General features: G+C 36.0%; 2 protein-coding genes and 1 pseudogene across 5 annotated transcripts in view; 1 reads left to right on the top strand and 2 right to left on the bottom strand.

Annotated features, from left to right (window-relative positions):
- LOC122660596 overlaps positions 1–5744 on the top strand; it is a 29518-nt gene extending 23774 nt beyond the window's left edge. For all 4 annotated transcript variants that reach the window (XM_043855974.1, XM_043855972.1, XM_043855971.1 and 1 more), the window contains 3 exons: positions 785–921; positions 5348–5449; positions 5545–5744. In XM_043855974.1, coding sequence (XP_043711909.1) covers positions 785–921; positions 5348–5449; positions 5545–5679 — 374 coding nt within the window. In that variant the 3' untranslated portion in view covers positions 5680–5744. The remainder of the gene's footprint in view (positions 1–784; positions 922–5347; positions 5450–5544) is intronic.
- LOC122660597 lies at positions 3404–3829 on the bottom strand (annotated as a pseudogene).
- A 9209-nt stretch (positions 5745–14953) lies between the features above and the next one.
- Positions 14954–16071, bottom strand: LOC122660446 (U11/U12 small nuclear ribonucleoprotein 31 kDa protein). Its single transcript, XM_043855755.1, has 2 exons — positions 15105–16071; positions 14954–15027 (listed from the first exon to the last, which is right to left on the bottom strand). The coding sequence occupies exon 1, from the start codon at positions 15930–15932 to the stop codon at positions 15165–15167; it is 768 nt and encodes a 255-aa protein (XP_043711690.1). The 5' UTR covers positions 15933–16071; the 3' UTR covers positions 14954–15027; positions 15105–15164.
- Between the last annotated feature and the right edge of the window lie 1136 nt (positions 16072–17207).

The raw sequence follows: 17207 nt of genomic DNA, 5'->3' as shown, positions 1-17207 counted from the left end.
AGAGGCCCTTGGCAATACTGGCGGGATAGATTAGGGGGGCTGAGGGCCCTTCGTTTTATGGCCGGTAAGCCCTAATGGTGGTGGCGGCAGCGGCGGACTTGGTTATGATGGTGTTAATGGTCAGCGAAGAAGGCGGCATGACATTTAGGTAACTTTGCTCAGCCTTGGGAGGCTGAAGCCTTTGCTGTTGTGGGGCTGACCTTCGCAAGAGATCGAAAAAAAAAATCCCAAAAAGAATTGTTCTCTGATACAATGAAGAGTTTTAGAGAAGAAGAGAAGAAAGTTGGGAGAATAGAATAACTTGTCGAGATGACCACCTTATTTATAATATGAGATCATTACAAATATGGAACGATTGACTCGATCCTTATCTTACACAATTAACATGTGCAAAATGAACCTAGACACTACAATGTATCTAGTTACAGAGTTAAACTAGAACCAAACCTACAAGTGAACTGAACTGGTTATGAACCGGACCAATATTCAACACTATGCTTTGTTTGTTATGTTGGTTTTCTCATAATAGGTCGTTACTAGGAAATTATATCCTATTTCATTGATATGGCTTCTATATTGCATATAAGCATAATTATATAAAATTATCATTGCTATATTACATAAAGTCATATATGATATATTGCATGCCTAAGGCGCCTTGTCGCCTAGGTGCCCCTCCAATGACTTGGGACGCCTAGTCGCCGTGACAATTATAGCTTTTTGTTAGCATTTGTTTTGTTTGGACTTGAGATAATTGGTGTTAAATTGTTTTTCTGTGTGACAGCGAAAGGTCTGCTCAATGAACTTAATTGCTTCATAGATGATATAGTTATTGTATTGCGAACTTCAAATGAAATTGCATCAGACGTTTCGGGTCATTTTGGTGATGGGCTGGTACTTCAAGGCACATCTCTTGAAAAGGTTAGTGTTCTCATTCTTTGCTTACCAGTTCACTTACCTATATTTTCCTGTGCCTCTTGTCCTAATTTACCGCAAGAATTTATCATTTATTTGTTTGTAGACCTTTTCTGGGTATTTGAAACTTATCAAGGAAATGGTGCACCCACAGTAATAGAGCATCCTTTGCTTTGCTTGAGGCATGAGCGTTCAAGTGTGTACAGTTTAAAAAATATATTAACAATGACAAATGCAGACAACAAAATAAAGCTGCCTTTGTTTGTATGGTGCATACCATTTATTCCAGTTGGAAACTCATAGATTGGACAGAGAATCACTTGAGTACGTAATGTGAACTGATCATATCACCGTAGGCTGCTTATGTCCATTGAGAGAGAGAGAGATTTCTTGGGTGTTTGAAACATAGTAAGGAAAAGGTACACCCAAGGTAATAGATCCTCCTTCGTTTTGCTTGAGGGCTTGAGACATGAGCGTTCAAATGTGTACAATTTAAAAAATATATTAACAATGATGAAAGGGCAGTAAATGACCGCTTTTACACGGGACCCAGATCTGCCACGTGGCAGATTGGATGGGGCCCAAATTCTGACATCACCCCTAGGTCCTTTGCTCACATGTCAAGTTTCAGCCCAAACTGAGTTTGCTAAGTGACAAAATAGGTCTTCGAAAAATCCGGTACATTGGAGAGTGCAAAGTACTGGTCAATGTATGGTACACGTGCTTGGACTTACGTGGGATGCATGCCAATAAACGAGGTATATGGTTGAATTTGAGTCAGAAATTTGGCATGTGGCTTTGTGGCCTATCCAAACCGTCCCATCTATCCCAACAGTTCAAAATTTCCACATCATTCCACCACATGGCAGACTTGGGGGTCCCATGGAGAGAAGCGTCTCTAACAGTGTAAAGGCAAAAAATGGCATGATGAAATGCAAACACAAAAAGGCTGCTTTTTTTTTTTTTGTACATTTTTTTCTTGTGTATGCTAGTACCATTTTCACGTGGAAACTCATGGATTGGACAGAGAAAGGGAGCTGTCATTGTCATAGCATGTTTCACGTGAACAGATCATGTCTCCATTGGCTGCTTGCATCCACTGGGAAGGGGGGGGGGTGAGAGAAAGGGAAGGTGCACAATCTGAATTAAGAAGAAAAATGTACACAATCCATCTTCATTCTATTGTGCATTTTTTTCTCCCGCCTTTTTTTGGTGTGTGTGTGGGGGGGGGGGGGAATTGGAGGACATTCAAATTATTCTCTTCCGAATACTGTTCCTGTACTACTTAGAAATAGTCCAATTAGTTGGACGTAATCATCCAATCTATTGCACTACTTTTGACTTGCAGAATTCAGAGTTTAGGTGAATATCAAATGATGCAGAAGCATTGTTCATGCACATGGTCATTAGGTTATGATTCATCTGATTGGAATCATTTTTAAATTCAAAGATTTCATGGCTGGCATAGTTGTCAAGGCATTGCCTAGGCGGCAAATCACCCAGACCAATTTTAGTCCAAAAAAAAGGGTCAAAACAAGGAGGAAAGGGGGTTAAAATGGGAAATACAAAGGGAGAGAGGGAAAAAGGGGGAAATAAGAAAAAAATAAATGCCCTAAATCTGAAATTAGCATAAGGAATGGGGCATATTGTCCTGAAGTATGGCACTCAGCTAGGTTTCCCTGGACTTGCCTAGGTGTTGCGTAGGCACCTGGCTACCACCATGGCTTGCTTTGGTGGCATGGTGCCATTACAACTATGCTAGACTGAACTGTTAAGTGAGCTATGTGTTCTATGTTAGGATAGCCATTTCATGTATAAGAAAAACATAACAAGTTTCGTACAATTGGTGCAACCAAAAACATGGACTCTCTTTTCTCTAAATATACCTTCCCTCTCACCCCCCCCCCCCAACGCCCAAAACAAAACAAAAAAAAAAAAGGCTAAAAGTTTCATACACAGTCGTGTATAAGAGGAATCTTTTACACTGGATTTTAGTAACCGTCAGATCGAATTGTTTTAATCTGAACTGTCCAAGACAAGAATAAACTAATGATATATATTTCTCTTATATGGTTACTTTTCGGTTACTCTTTCAAATATGTCTCTACAAGACTTTATATTTATCAACAAATAAATAAAAAAAAGGAACAAGAACGATTAGAGAAAAAAGGGGAAACAATTTGATCTCTTTCTCTTCTCTTTCTCTTCTCCGTTCCTCTTCTCTTTCTCATCGATCTCTTTCTACTTCCTCCAACCCTGCTGTCACCATTACAGCAACTCTTCAAACTGTGATCTTCAGTCACCTCTGCAATTCCCTGTTCTTTGGTTTGAAGGTTTGAGGTTGTTACTAATGTTTCTAATTCACTGGTTGACTGGTTCTGCCAATGCCCTATTCCTGAGCTGTTTCATATCAACAATCTTTTTGCATTCGCTATCACTCGATTCAGATGAAGAACTAGAAGATGATTTTTTTTTTTCTTTTTCAAAAGCCATTATAAAATTGAACTAACCCTCTTGTTCAAAATATTCCGCAACAAAGAGACAAACAACAATCGCAACAAAATCTGGTTCAGGGACTCGTTAGAGTTCCCAATTAATTAACGAACGAATTACAATAAACAGTAACTTGCCATTCTCATGCAAGACCTACAACTCTAATTTGACCCAGAAAGGGGGCAGCTCGCAACCCCTTAAAACCCTAGCTTTGTGCGGCGCCAGTGCCTACGCTTTGCATTGTACCTGATGGTGTTATCGGTCCTCATGCGGATCCAATGAGGGATGGGCCTGTTCTGCCTCATCTTCTTCGCGAGCTTCTTCTTGATTTTTCAAGGTTTTATGCGACGGCATCTTGGCTTCTGATGCGAAGCTCGGGGACGAGGGTGAGGAAATCAGAACAGAAGCAAGAGAACCCTCTGAGGAACTAGAAGATGATTCATTGTCATCTCAATGAATCATCTCTGGCTTTCATTAATGTAGCTTTCAGTTTAGCTTTCTCTTCTTTCCACCTCTTTTTTAGTTCTTTTTATTGAAGCTCTTCAGAGGTTCTTAACATTCGTCAAGTCCTAGGAAAAAATTTTCTAGACTGTCTGAAAAGATACCTTCAAACACAGATGAATATTGACAATTTGACATGCTTTGAGTTGAATCTGCTATTTATCTCAACTTTTCGTAGGGATGCTTGTCTATTAGCCTACTTGTATGTCAATTGCAGAGGGGACAAATCTCAAATTAGTTGGGCCATGACTACTAGAGTACATTGTTGGATGCTTGTCTATTTGAAATCAAATAAGCAATAGAGACTGCTTGGTTTAAGAAATTGGCCCATTCTGTGCTTCTATTTTTTGTTAAAAATTTTATATGTACAAGCTTCCATGTTCCCATGTGCACTGCCCGTTAAAGCCTTATCTTCTCCATCCCTCGGCTTGGGCCAGGTGCCAAGACGACTTCAAAAAGCTCACAGCAAATCAGGCGGAGGAAAAATTTAGCAGCGGGAAGGCTCTGCCACCGGAGGTGAAAGATGCACTTGCTATTGGAATTTGGAACTGAAGTTGATTGAATCAGGAGTCGACCGCTGCTATTTCCGGAAGGGCTACTGCCATGAGATTTATGCGGGAAGCCATTGAATTGGGAATATGAGAATGTAACCAAAACGAACAAGAAGAAGAAGAGTTGCCGCGGCCGGGGAGCTTGGCTGACGGCATTATGTTGCTGCTGCTACGTTTTCAGTCTCTTGCGGTGGCGGAAGTGGTTTCCAGAAGGGTGAAGTGGAGAGAAGAAAACGAACCCAACATGCGTGAGCTCCGGAGCTGCGGAGCGAGGTCGCGACAGCTGAAAGAGTGAAATCCCTACTTTTTTCCCCCTCTCTCTCTCTCTTCCTCAGGAATGTTATCGTCTACTCGAAGCCTCAGTTTTTGCATTTTTGACGGAGCGAGAAAATTACGTCTTTCCCGGCAAGGCGATTTCAAAATTTAGACTTCAAAACTCCTTCAGACTTCAACGATTCTTTCCTATTATTTTTCGATGTGGGGATAATTTGCAGAAATCGCACAATGGGAAGACGAAAGGCCGAAGAGAAAGAGATCGAATTGTTTTCGTCCTTGTCACTTTTTTTTAATTTATTTGTTGATAAATACAAAGTCTTGTAGAGACGTATTTGAAAGGGTAACCAAAAGGTAACCGTATAGGAGAAGTATATATCATTAATTTATTCTTGAACGGTTCATATTAAAACAATTTGATCTGAGGGTTACTAAAATCCAGTGTAAAAGATTCCTCTTATACACGACCGTGCTTGAAAACTGCCCCCAAAAATGCAAATTATCTGATTTTCTCTCAGTTTTCTCTTCCTGTAACTGATGGGAAAACAAATAAACACAGCCTTTGTTTCTGGTTTAATATAACCCAATAAGTTCATTTTGCCCTATTTTTTCAGGAGGCTATGGAATTGCGAAGTATCCAAAAACCTGAAGTTTCAGATTGTGCTTCTATAATGGGGACTATTTGCAGTATGGTGAAACAAGATTATACAATGCAGGTAATTGTAGCCCCACCTCTGGATTGTCTCCACCCTTTCATTACATTGTTAACAAGAAGAAGAATTCCAGGCTGATAATCAATTTTCTGTTGCAGGAAAAGATCATTTGTTCTCTAAGTCTTAAGTCATCATCAGCAGAACTGCAGAGCTACTGCCTCATGTGGTCTTTGCGGCCTTTCATAAATGATGACATTATGCATCATGCATGGAAATTAATTCCACAGTTGTAAACCCTAGTCATGTCCAAATTGATCATTTAGCAAGTTGACAAATGAAAATCCACATTTTTTGACCTTGCATGCAATCCCAAGTCTTTGAACCAGATTTTTTTGTGCGTTAGTTTTGGATGGTACACATAAGTTCCTGTAATAGAGGGGGGGATGACCACCCTACCCCTACCCGAACATACTGTCCTGGATTGTCCTGGTAACATCCTCAAGTTCATGTAACTCAGAAACTATTTCGGTGGTCTAAATGTCACCACAATTGTCATTTCCTTCCACTGATTCTTCCTTGAAACTCACCCATATCATTGCAGTCGGAAGAGTATAACCACTATTAACATTCTTAATCGCTGAATGCTGTTATTAAATTTTTTCTTAATGGGAAAAGAAAATATATTAAACTGTATTGTTCAAGATCAGTATGTGCTCTTTGTTACTAGATACATAATTTGCCAAAACAGTTAAGAAGGTGAATAGCAAAACATTCGATGTATGAAGAACTGAATTTGAGGCCTTGTTGGCTTTGAGAAGTGAAAGAAGAGGCCAGTGTGGAACAGTAGCTTCTGGATTCTTTATCGTCTCCACAATGTTTTTGTTACCACACAACACTTCCTTGATTTTGTATCCCTCCTTTGTAGCATAATCCAGACCTTGATTAATGCCAAACAGTTCTTGTCTTCAAAAAATTGTTAGTACCCAAAAAATCTGCAACTAGTATTTAAACTCTCCTTGCAACAAAATAATAAATACCCACCAACCAGATCTGTTTATATTGGGGACGGCTGTTCCTGTGCATACAAGAATAGGATATGGAAATACCGGCAAGTCTAAATAAGATAAGAGAGGAATGTCACTAGCATAAGATGAGGAAAAATCACAACCGTTATGGGTGCCGGGGGGCAACTATAAAGATCACACAACCATTTATTAGTGATGTTCATAATCCACATTGATTATTATGTGCATGAGACGGTTGAAGATGTAAGTAAGATTTCGGAGTTATCAAAAGTGAAAACTGACTCAGTTTCTTCGATTACATTAATAGAATTTCCATAATATAAAGAAGAACGGTAGGAATCAGAAGGTGTAGTATAACCTATTCCTATTGCACATAGAAGAGAAGATTTAAACAAACAGCATGTAGCTATCGGAGGTACATATTTAGATTTAACTCATATATTATACAAAAATTATGAGAGAATAATAGATGACTCGGCTCAATCCTTAACTATAACTATAGTTGTCACTACCTATAGAACCACGTGGACCAAATTTTTTTTTTTTGGACTACATCGTCGGAACAATACAAGGAGATGTCCTACAATACCTTAGAAAATGGGAAGATTCCGAAATAGGAAACACTGAAAAACATCTTTACTTAGTAATGATTTAAGTTGTGAAAGAATGCTTCAACAATTAACTGATACTATAAAAAAAGAAATTTGTGGACAAACTTCACAATCTGCTTTTCTACATGATATAAATTACATACTCACAAAATTAAAACTGTGATATGAGTAAATTTGATTGCTTTGTAAAAATATTTCAATGGAATTATCATCTACTTGACTCAAAACAATCAAAATTTCGGCTTGAACAAATTTTTTATAAATTAATTCTTCCTTGGGACGAAATCTGTCATACAAATTATGCTAAGTAATGTACTGACACAATTAGTACAGACACTTTAGAAAATAGAATAAACTATGTCCATAGATAGCTACTCACACACTATTTAGAAGCTAAAGCAATCAAATAGGTCAAAACGACTATAGGATCATCCCTATGTAATAAACTTTTACAAAATGAATGGGAATTTGGCTGTAAACCTATGAGACAAAAAACGTCTCATAATAGACATAAAAAATACTCTAAAAAATCTAGATGGAAAAAGTATAATAATAATATACCTTTTTCCAAAAAACATAGGTTTGTTCGCAAAAAGCGACAATTTTAAAAATACAAAATCTACTAAACCAAGTTGTAAATGTTACATTTGTCAAGAAACAGGTCATTTCGTCAATACCTGTCCTAATTATAAAGGTGCTAGAAAGGTGATAAAATTTCTAGACGAAAACGATCTAGAAGTTTGTTTCGGTGAAAATATCACTGAAAAGGAAGATATATTATATATTATTTACAATGAAAGTGAAACAAATTCTAATTCAGACTCAAAACTTGTTTTTATGGTAAATACTTTAGTAACTGGCAATCAAGAACCTCTTGAAAAATTTGCTTCTGTCCTAGATCAGGAACAGGATATAGTACCTTTATCAAACCTTATCCATGAAGATTTAAATTTTGATATGTCTATTTTTAAAAAGCAAAAGGAGCTCAAAAAAGAAGATATATACAAATTTTGGTCAAAAAGATATATTGAACAAGCTCGTGGAAATACCACTACTCAAGCAACAGATAATGCTAGTATAGAAATCCCTATATTTAGTAAAGAAAAAATTCAGAGGTTTTGTGAAAAACATCCTCAACTACAATACAACCATATTGGGGTAATCCAGGTTGAAATAATTGCTCTGTTTAGACAAGGGATTGATTCTCCTATAATTGTTGTAGTTTTGGATAAGCGATTTATGGATAATCTCATTTCTACCATAATAGGAGGAATGGAATCAAATCTGGTTTCTGGAGTCTTTTGGTTTAAATTAAAATCAAATTATTTCATTTCTGTTACTGATCCTAACATACAGGATTCAGTTGTACTAAAAATCAAGACACAAGGAATTGGATTAAACTTAACCAGTCATAATTTAGCCATAAGCTGGAAATCCTAGCATGAGCTTACAAATGTTACTCAAACATCTATACATCCAATAGATAAAAAAATTGTAGAGATTTTCGAACCAAAACCGTTTGAAACAGAAATTCAACCTAGATTAGTTAATTGGACTGATCTCAGTATACCAAAACAGTGGTTAATAATTGAAATAACTCCAAGGAAATCCCTAGAATACCCTGCGATAGACATACAAGCTTCAGGTAATAGCTTATATTTTAATAGACGAGATAAAAGGCCAATAACAAAACAACTATCACTACCAAGACATATCGCACCAAAATTACCCCCAGAAGATTATGTAGGTTATAAGAATGTACAAATTCCTTTATGGCCTGCTGAATCAAGTAAGCAAAATTCTGAAAAATCAGAATTAGAACGGGAACAAATTAAGTCTTTAATTATGTTTCTTCAGATAATGATTGATAATGATGAAATAATTTTTTTATCCAACCAAGGAAAGAAAAAACATACTTATGTTACGACAAATTTTAATTTTCCGAAGTACAAACCATACAACATAGATGTACTTGTTGACACAGGAGCAACAACTAGTTGTTGTCGATGGAATGCTTTACCTATAGAGTATTGGGTCAAAATGCAACAACCCATCAATATTTTAGGTATTTCAGGCACTCCTATACAAGTTAATTATCGTGCCTGCAACATATCTATTATTCTTAATAAACAAGAATTTAAAATTCCAAAAATTCTTTGTTTTCCTTTTATGCACGAAGATTTTATATTAGGAAATAACTTTTTACAAATTTTTTTTCTTCTAACAATAGATGAGAAATCCGTATCTCTAACCATAAAAAGCACTACGGTTAATATACCTTTGCAATTTAATCATAAATATAGGTGTGAAATAGGATTTACTCCTATACCTAATGTTCATCAGATAAAGGAAAGCAACCATGGATACAATCTAGAAAACCTAAAGAGGGTCAATTATCGATGGTTCCATCCAATTTTACCAAAGGGATTGTAATCAATGATTCTGCTCCGCAAAATGTTTGAATAGGTAATCAACTTGTTAACACATTCGGGCAACAATCAAATTGCTCACACTCCCCTCTCTTAAATCCAGTTCACTCAAAACCCTTGGCCGAATTACTGGCACGAAATTCCCTATATTGAAGCCTTACAAATCCAAAATAACTTAAAGTCTTCAAAGATAGGGAGCTAAAACTCCAAACACACCTCCTTTCATTGAAATTCAACTAGTTTCAGACTTCTATAATCCAAATCTCCCTGGAGAAATCTACCAAGAAATCAATGGAGTTTGGAAAGCACATGTTACTGAATAGAAAAAATTGTTTCGAAAACATCTGGATCAATTTTTTACAAAATTGGCAGATCATTTCAAAAAAGATCTAGCTTTTCAAAACCTTATTTTCATAATTGTTAAACAAACAAATTGGGATGATGATTTTTCTTTTGAAGAAAGAAACAATTTTCTTGAGATTCTTGAATTTCTCGATGAAAGCATATTTTCAAAAAATCGTGAATTTTATCGAATTAAACGGATTTGTCTGAACGAAAAATGTAAGCAACTTTTTTCAAAAATATCGCATTATTGCGAACAAGAGTAATATTTTAAATATAAAAATATTTTTACACAATATTTTAAAAACATATTTGAAAATCAATTCAATCATCTATGTCTTATATTTTATATACAAGAAAATGAACCTTGGAATATTAATGCTATTAAATGGGGATTAGTCGGTAGAATTGTTATCCTTCCCAATTCACATCTTCTGCATGAATTTCCTATGATGATCAAAATCATGATCTACCATTGTACCAAAAACTGACGTATTCAGAATCATATTGTCATCGATATTTTTGGAACACTTGGATGGAGACAACGTGACAAGTTTTTTCAACCATATCAGTTTTGGATTTTTAGACGAGTCAATGAAAACGACTTTGTTGGTCCTCCCAAGATTGAAGACGACATAGCTCTACAATCAGCTAGACAACTGTGTCCTGAGTCGTTATACTGAGGATCACTCGTTGAGCTATACAAAGCTGCAAAAATTTGGTGCAATTCTACAACTAGAATCACTGATGGTAGACGAATTTTTTGTACAGATTTTGAAGTTGATTATATGTTTACTGAAGAACAAAAATAGCAAACTGATACTCTCATCACCAATTGGCTAAAACTTGATCAATTGGATGTACCATATGATCTGTTAATCGAGGCCGAAGACCTCGTGGAAGCTGATCGAATCCTTCTTGAAGAACAACAAGGGACTGATACATACTCCACCGACAACGAAGATAGTGTTACTCAGCATAATATTGATAATATGGCTGAAGGATGACAGGTGGGGATAAATAAAAACATATGTTTTTAAAAAAGAAAAGCATAGCTTTAATAAAGAAAAAATTTGGAAGCGACTGCAAAGATAGGATTCGATCTTCTCTTCCAGCACACGAAGCAGACAAATGACAATTGACACAACGGTCACTATTTACTTCACTTTTACTACAGTAGTAAAGTGACAAGGCATATTGCTATTCATCAAATAGTAATTCCGGATTTCAAACTCTTTCAAATTCATGGCCTATAAATAGAAGCTGAAACAAATTGAGAAGGCACTTGGCACTCGGCATTTGACAACTATTTTCTCTTTAGTTCTAGTTTTGCTCTACTTCTCTCTACTTCTCTACAACTATTTGCTCTGATACCAAACTAAAACAAGCAAAAGAAAGAAAGAAGTAGAGCAAATAGTTGTCAAATACCAAGTGCGAAGTGTCTTCTCAATCTGCTTCAACTTCTATTTATAGGCCACGGATTTGAAAGAGTTTGAAATCCAGAATTACTATTTGATGAATAGAAATATGCCTTGTTACTTTAATATTGTAGTAAAAGTGAAGTAAATAGTGACCTCTGTGTCGATGGTTATTTGTTTGCTTTGTGTGTTGGAGGATAAGATCGAATGTTATCTTTGCAGTCGCTTCCAGACTTTTTTTTTATTAAAGCTATATTTTTATTTTTTAAAGCAGATGTTTTTATTTGTCCCCACCTGTTATCCTTCAGCCATATTATCAATATTGTACTGAGTAACACTATCTCCGATGTTGGTGGAGTAAGTGTCAGTCCCTTGTTATTCTTTAAGAAAGAATTGATCAGCTTCCATGAGTTCTTCGGTCTCGATTAATAGCTCATATGGTACATCCAAATGATCAAGTTTTAGACAATTGATGATGAGAATATCAGTTTGCTATTTTTGTTCTTCAGTAAACATATAATCAACTTCAAAATCTGTACAAAAAATTCATCGACCATCAGTGATTCCAGTTGTAGAATTGCACCAAATTGTTGCCGTTTTGTATAGCTCAATGAGTGATCCTCGGTATAACGACTCAGGACACGGTTGTCTAGCTGATTGTAGAGCTATGTCGTCTTCAATCTTGGGAGGGCCAACAAAGTTGTTTTCACTGACTTGTTTAAAAATAAAAAACGGATATGATTAGAAAAACTTATCATGTTGTCTCCATCTAAGTATTCCAAAACTGTCGATGACAATATGATTCTGAATACGCCAGTTTTTTTGTACAATGGTAGATCATGGTTTTAATCATCATAGGAAATTCATACAGAAGATGTGAATTGGGAAGGATAACAATTCTCCCAACTAATCTCCATTCAATAGCATTAATTTTCCAATGTTCAATTTTTGTATATAAAATATAAGACGTAGTTGATTGAATTGATTTTCAAATATGTTTTTAAAATATTGTGTAAAAGCATTTTTATATTTAAAATATTGCTCTTGTTCACAATAATGAGATATTTTTGAACAAAGTTCTGACAGAAAAAGTTTCTTATACTTTTCGTATAGAAAAATCCATTTAATTTGATAAAATTTACGATTTTTTGAAAATGTGCTTTCATTGAGAAATTCGGAAATCTCAAGAAAATTGTTTATTTTTTCAAAAGAAAAATCATCCCAATTTGTTTGTTTAACAATTTTGAGAATAAGGTTTTGAAAAGCTAGATCTTTTTTGAAAAATGATCTACCAATTTTGTGGAAAGTTGCCTGAGATATTTTCGAAACAGTTTTTTCTATTCAGTAACATGTACTTTCCAAGTCTCATTGATTTCTTGGTAGATTTCTCTAGGAAGATTTGGATTATAGAAGTCTGAAATTGGCTGAATTTCAGTGAAAGGAGGTGTGTTTGGAGTTTTGGCTCCCTGTATTTGAAGACTTAAGTTGTTTTGGATTTGTAAGGCTTCAATATAGGGAATTTCGTGCCAGTAATTCGACCAAGGGTTTTGAGCGAACTGGATTTGAGAAAGGGGAGTGTGAGCAATTGATTGTTGCCTGAATGTATTAACAAGTTGACTACCTATTGAAACATTTTGCGGAGCAAAATCGTTGATTACAATCCCTTTGGTAGAATTGGGTGGAACCATCGGTAATTGACCCTTTTTAGATTTCCGAGGTTATATCTATGGTTGCTTTCCTTTATCTAGTGGTTGTCCTACCATGGCTGTTTTTAGCCTTTTTCTCTACTAAGATAATCAACAAGAACATTGTTAGTTCCCTTAATAAACTCTATCTCAAAAGTAAACTGACAGAGATAATTTTATAAATTTTCGAGCATTTTCTTCTTGTCTCAATTTGGCTTTGAGAAAATCTTTTACTGCTTGATTATCTGTTCTGATAAAAAATTTGTCTGATGCAAAATAGATTTTAAATCTATCTATGCCCTTTTTTTATGACAAGTAACTCTTTTTAAAAAATAATCCATTTTAATTCATTGGGTTTGAATTTCTTGAATTGTAACCATATACTTCTTGTTTTTCGAAGAGATCATCTTCTTTGATGTATCTCTGTTTCCAATAATCCATTATTTCTTTTAACGGATCAAATTCGGAGTTGTCAAAAGTGAAAATTGATTCAGTTTCTTCGATTACATTAATATAATTTTCTTAATATAAAGAAGAACGGTAAGAATCAGAAGGTATAGTATAACCTTCTAGAAAGACAGATAGTTGCTCTTTTAGGTCTATATCTACTATAGTACTGAGAGTTTTTACCTCAATGTCTAGTTTATCGATTTTCTTAAAACAAGTAGTAGTTATATCTATTAACATATTTATTGCATCACTAACAGAATGAATATTTTTGTTGTTTTTTGTTATATGGGCACAATGATCATATAAAGACCTATTGTTCCTCTTGAAGATGCTAAACAATCTACTAAATCCATTTAGTTTGTTATTCTTCAATAATAGAGTTGGTACTTAAGACCGTCTTTGATTATGAAGGAAAATTGTCCCGACTGCCAATCTATGGATTTACTTGGACATCAACTTCCCAAAAATATATGGGTTTAACTCAAAGTGCTCAGAAAAAACATACTATCCAGATAAGTAGATTGTGTAGTGTAGTAGAAATCAAGGATAATCTCAATTCGACCGAAGAGTTTCGATTCTTTGTTCAATGAGTGTTTTCCTTTCTTGCAACTGAGCTAACCGTTGATTAAAATAGAAGGAGGTGTAAGAGAACGAATTTGCAAATAACTTATCATATATTCAAGATGATGTATATCTTGTTCGACATCATATAGATCTTGTTCTACGTTAAGCAGAATAAAAGAAAGATAACGAATTGTACGAACTATACGTTGCATAAAGAAAAATACCTAAGATACTTCTTTGTTGAAGTTCTTTGGAAAAACTTACAAGCGTTCTCTAAAAAGATAGGTCAGACGACAGTGTAACACTGATCCTCTGAACTCTCTAGATAGATAAGCTATTATAAACTAGGAGCAGGAAATGTTTATCCTTGCTATTAAGTAGTTAAGAAGTTATTAGTAATTGGGATAGTTACGGTGGTGATGGGAGAAATTATTAGGTGTTGAGTAAATCATGGGTTTATGTTGTTGTTCGGTTAGATTGTACTACTTATTTAAAGAAATCCAACTTAATAGAAGATAGGGATTGAAACTTAAATTATTTCTTAAATTATCTTGAGAAGAGGACTGACGGCCTCCCAATTGTGCCAAGATGTCGTGATTTGTCTGTAAAGCCGAACTCCTATTTTCTCTCTCCTTCTCTCTCTTCTTTTTCTTATTTTATTTTTGTAGATTATCTTGCATGTATCAACATTGGATCTGGTTTAGCTGCCAGATGTAGGACCCTATTCCTATGGTGCTAGATAAAATAACAGGTTATAATGAAGACCGAAAAGAACCATTTAGCCATAGCCCTATATCTGAATTTGCTATGTACAAGGGATTCACACAGTTTGATGAGAGTGGGGTGGGAAAGATGTTCCGATCTCAGACCTAGCGGGCCTGCCGCCCAAAGGTGCTTAGTTTGTTACATGAAATGAGTTAGATCACATTAAATGGTGTAATTATTTTGTAACGGCTAGAATGAATGGATGATGGAAGGTCGATCGTAAATCAAACCATGCTTTGGTGCTTTATACCATACTACCCTACCATAAACTATTCTAAGTTGAAAGAATGAATGCTTCGAGAACTCAACCAGAAACCAATTTACATCCAAAGACGAAAAAAAAAAAAACACAAAGGATGCATTATCAAATTAAGATGGTCACTTACTCTTGAATTACTCAAATGAGAATTCACAAGGAAACAAAGAGAGAAATATGGTTCTTCTATTAACATCTTGTCAATATAAATTTACATAGAAACAGAAACCAAATTAGTCATCCTCATCACTCTCGTCACTAAAATAACTTGATTTCTTCTCCTTCTTCATCTTCTTCTCTACAATACCCTCAGTTTCTTTCATCATCCTCTCATTGGCCCCTCTAGTGTCAACCACAGATGCCCAATTATCATCCTCAAAGCCCTCTGCACCATCTGACTCATCACCACCATCATCATCATCATCATCACCGCCTGTTAGCCATAGCCTTGCTCCCTTCCCTGTCTGAGCTGTCCTTACCTTCTTTGGCACAGGCCTCTCCCGTGGTCCAAGCTGATTACGAGGACACTCATAAGACAAATGGCCACCCTCACCACACTCGTAGCACCTAGTTTTGTCCTTGTATACCCTTCTCCGTATGAACTCGGGGGCTCGGCCATTGTCAGTGGCGATTGAGACACTGATAGTTCTTTTGTTCAAGATCTTTCCATGCATCTCTTGAACAGCTTTGCGAGCATCATCTTGTGAGACAAAGAGGACAAAGGCAACACCACGACTTTGGCGGGTGACACGGTCTTTGAGGACAGTGACCTTTGCAACCTTGCCAAAGGTAGAAAAGATGGTGAAAAGATCGGAGTTAGTAAGGCTGTAGTCTAGATTGCTTACGTAAACCGTTGATTTTGATGGTGCTAGCCCGCCGCTGCCACCAGATTTCTTTGTGGTCTTGGAGGGGTGATGTTCTGCTCCTGAGGAAGAGGGAGTAGCAGAAGAGTAGCGGTAGTAAAACGTCTCATCTTCATCACTGTCACTATTATGTACCATCTCTCTTACGATTTGCTTTCCCTTCAACTGCAGTCCTCCATCACTTTCTTTCTGTCAAGTTAAGAAGTCATTGGAAGTTAAGCAACCACAAGGAAATGAGATCACAGTTTGTTCTCCATTGGACTTGAATGCACTAATTCCTAAATAAACATTAGAGTGGCTAGAATAATGAAAATAAACAAATCACACATCACTTTTGAAATGTCCAGTGTCCCAATTCCCAAAGATTAAATCCACAAAGAACCATCATATTATCTTGGGCACCATTTTACAAGTCTCATATAAAGATGATTGAGAACCATTAGCCAATAGGTCCCAGCACAAAGATTGCATGGGCCGGAAATTAACCTGATGGTGTGATCAAAGCACAGTACATTTTACAGTATTGTAAGATGGAAGAAAAGAGTTCAATAAATAAAAAATAAACTGTAGATCAGCTGTGGGGGGGGGGGGAATGGGGGATTGTTTGGTTATATCCATATAAAAGAAATGCCTGGTTATTACTGTTTTTTGGCCAAGGAATCTAGCGGCACCTGTCTAATGCGATGTGTAAAGATAAGGTGTAATTTAGTCATTTTTTGTTTATTCTTTTTTGTCTATATTGCTTTACTGTTTTTTTTTTTCTCTTCAGTATCAGGGTATTTTTGTACATATACTTTATACAATTACATATAAATAGATCTTCATTTAGATCAATGGGAAGAAGGAATTCACCCTTCAAAACCTTGTCTCATGATTTAGGTTTTCTGCAAGACGATTTTCAGCCAATTGACCTGATGGACCCTAGGACCTGTAAAGAGAAAGACGTCACAGACATGTATGCTCCAGTTCCAGTTTTCATAATGTCTTAAAGCAAGAGGAAAACAGAATAGATTGACTGCAATTTTAGTGAAAACAGCAAGAGAAAAAACATAAGAAGTCACCATTGATGACAATGAAATACCCTCAAACAACCATTTCTACAATATGGAAGGGAAACTCAAAGCAACCCATTAAAAAATGGGACAATTGTGTAGATCTACTAGACAGAAAAAAAAGATTTACAAAACGAGTGTACTTCCAATTTTATTTTACACCTACCAATTTTAATTTAGAAAACATTTACTAAATCCCCATGTTGCGTTAGGGGTGTCAATTGGTTCAGTTCCGGCACTAAGTTGTCAAGACCAGAACCGGACCAATAAACTTACCGGCTCCAAATCTGAGATCCAGGACCGTTAACTAATGGGTGGTCCAATTCCGGTTCCTAATTGACTCCAAACATTATTGAACCCA

Source organism: Telopea speciosissima, chromosome 4 (genome assembly GCF_018873765.1).
Source record: "Telopea speciosissima isolate NSW1024214 ecotype Mountain lineage chromosome 4, Tspe_v1, whole genome shotgun sequence".
Taxonomy (NCBI): Eukaryota; Viridiplantae; Streptophyta; class Magnoliopsida; order Proteales; family Proteaceae; genus Telopea; species Telopea speciosissima.
This window is presented reverse-complemented; position numbering and strand designations above follow the sequence as displayed.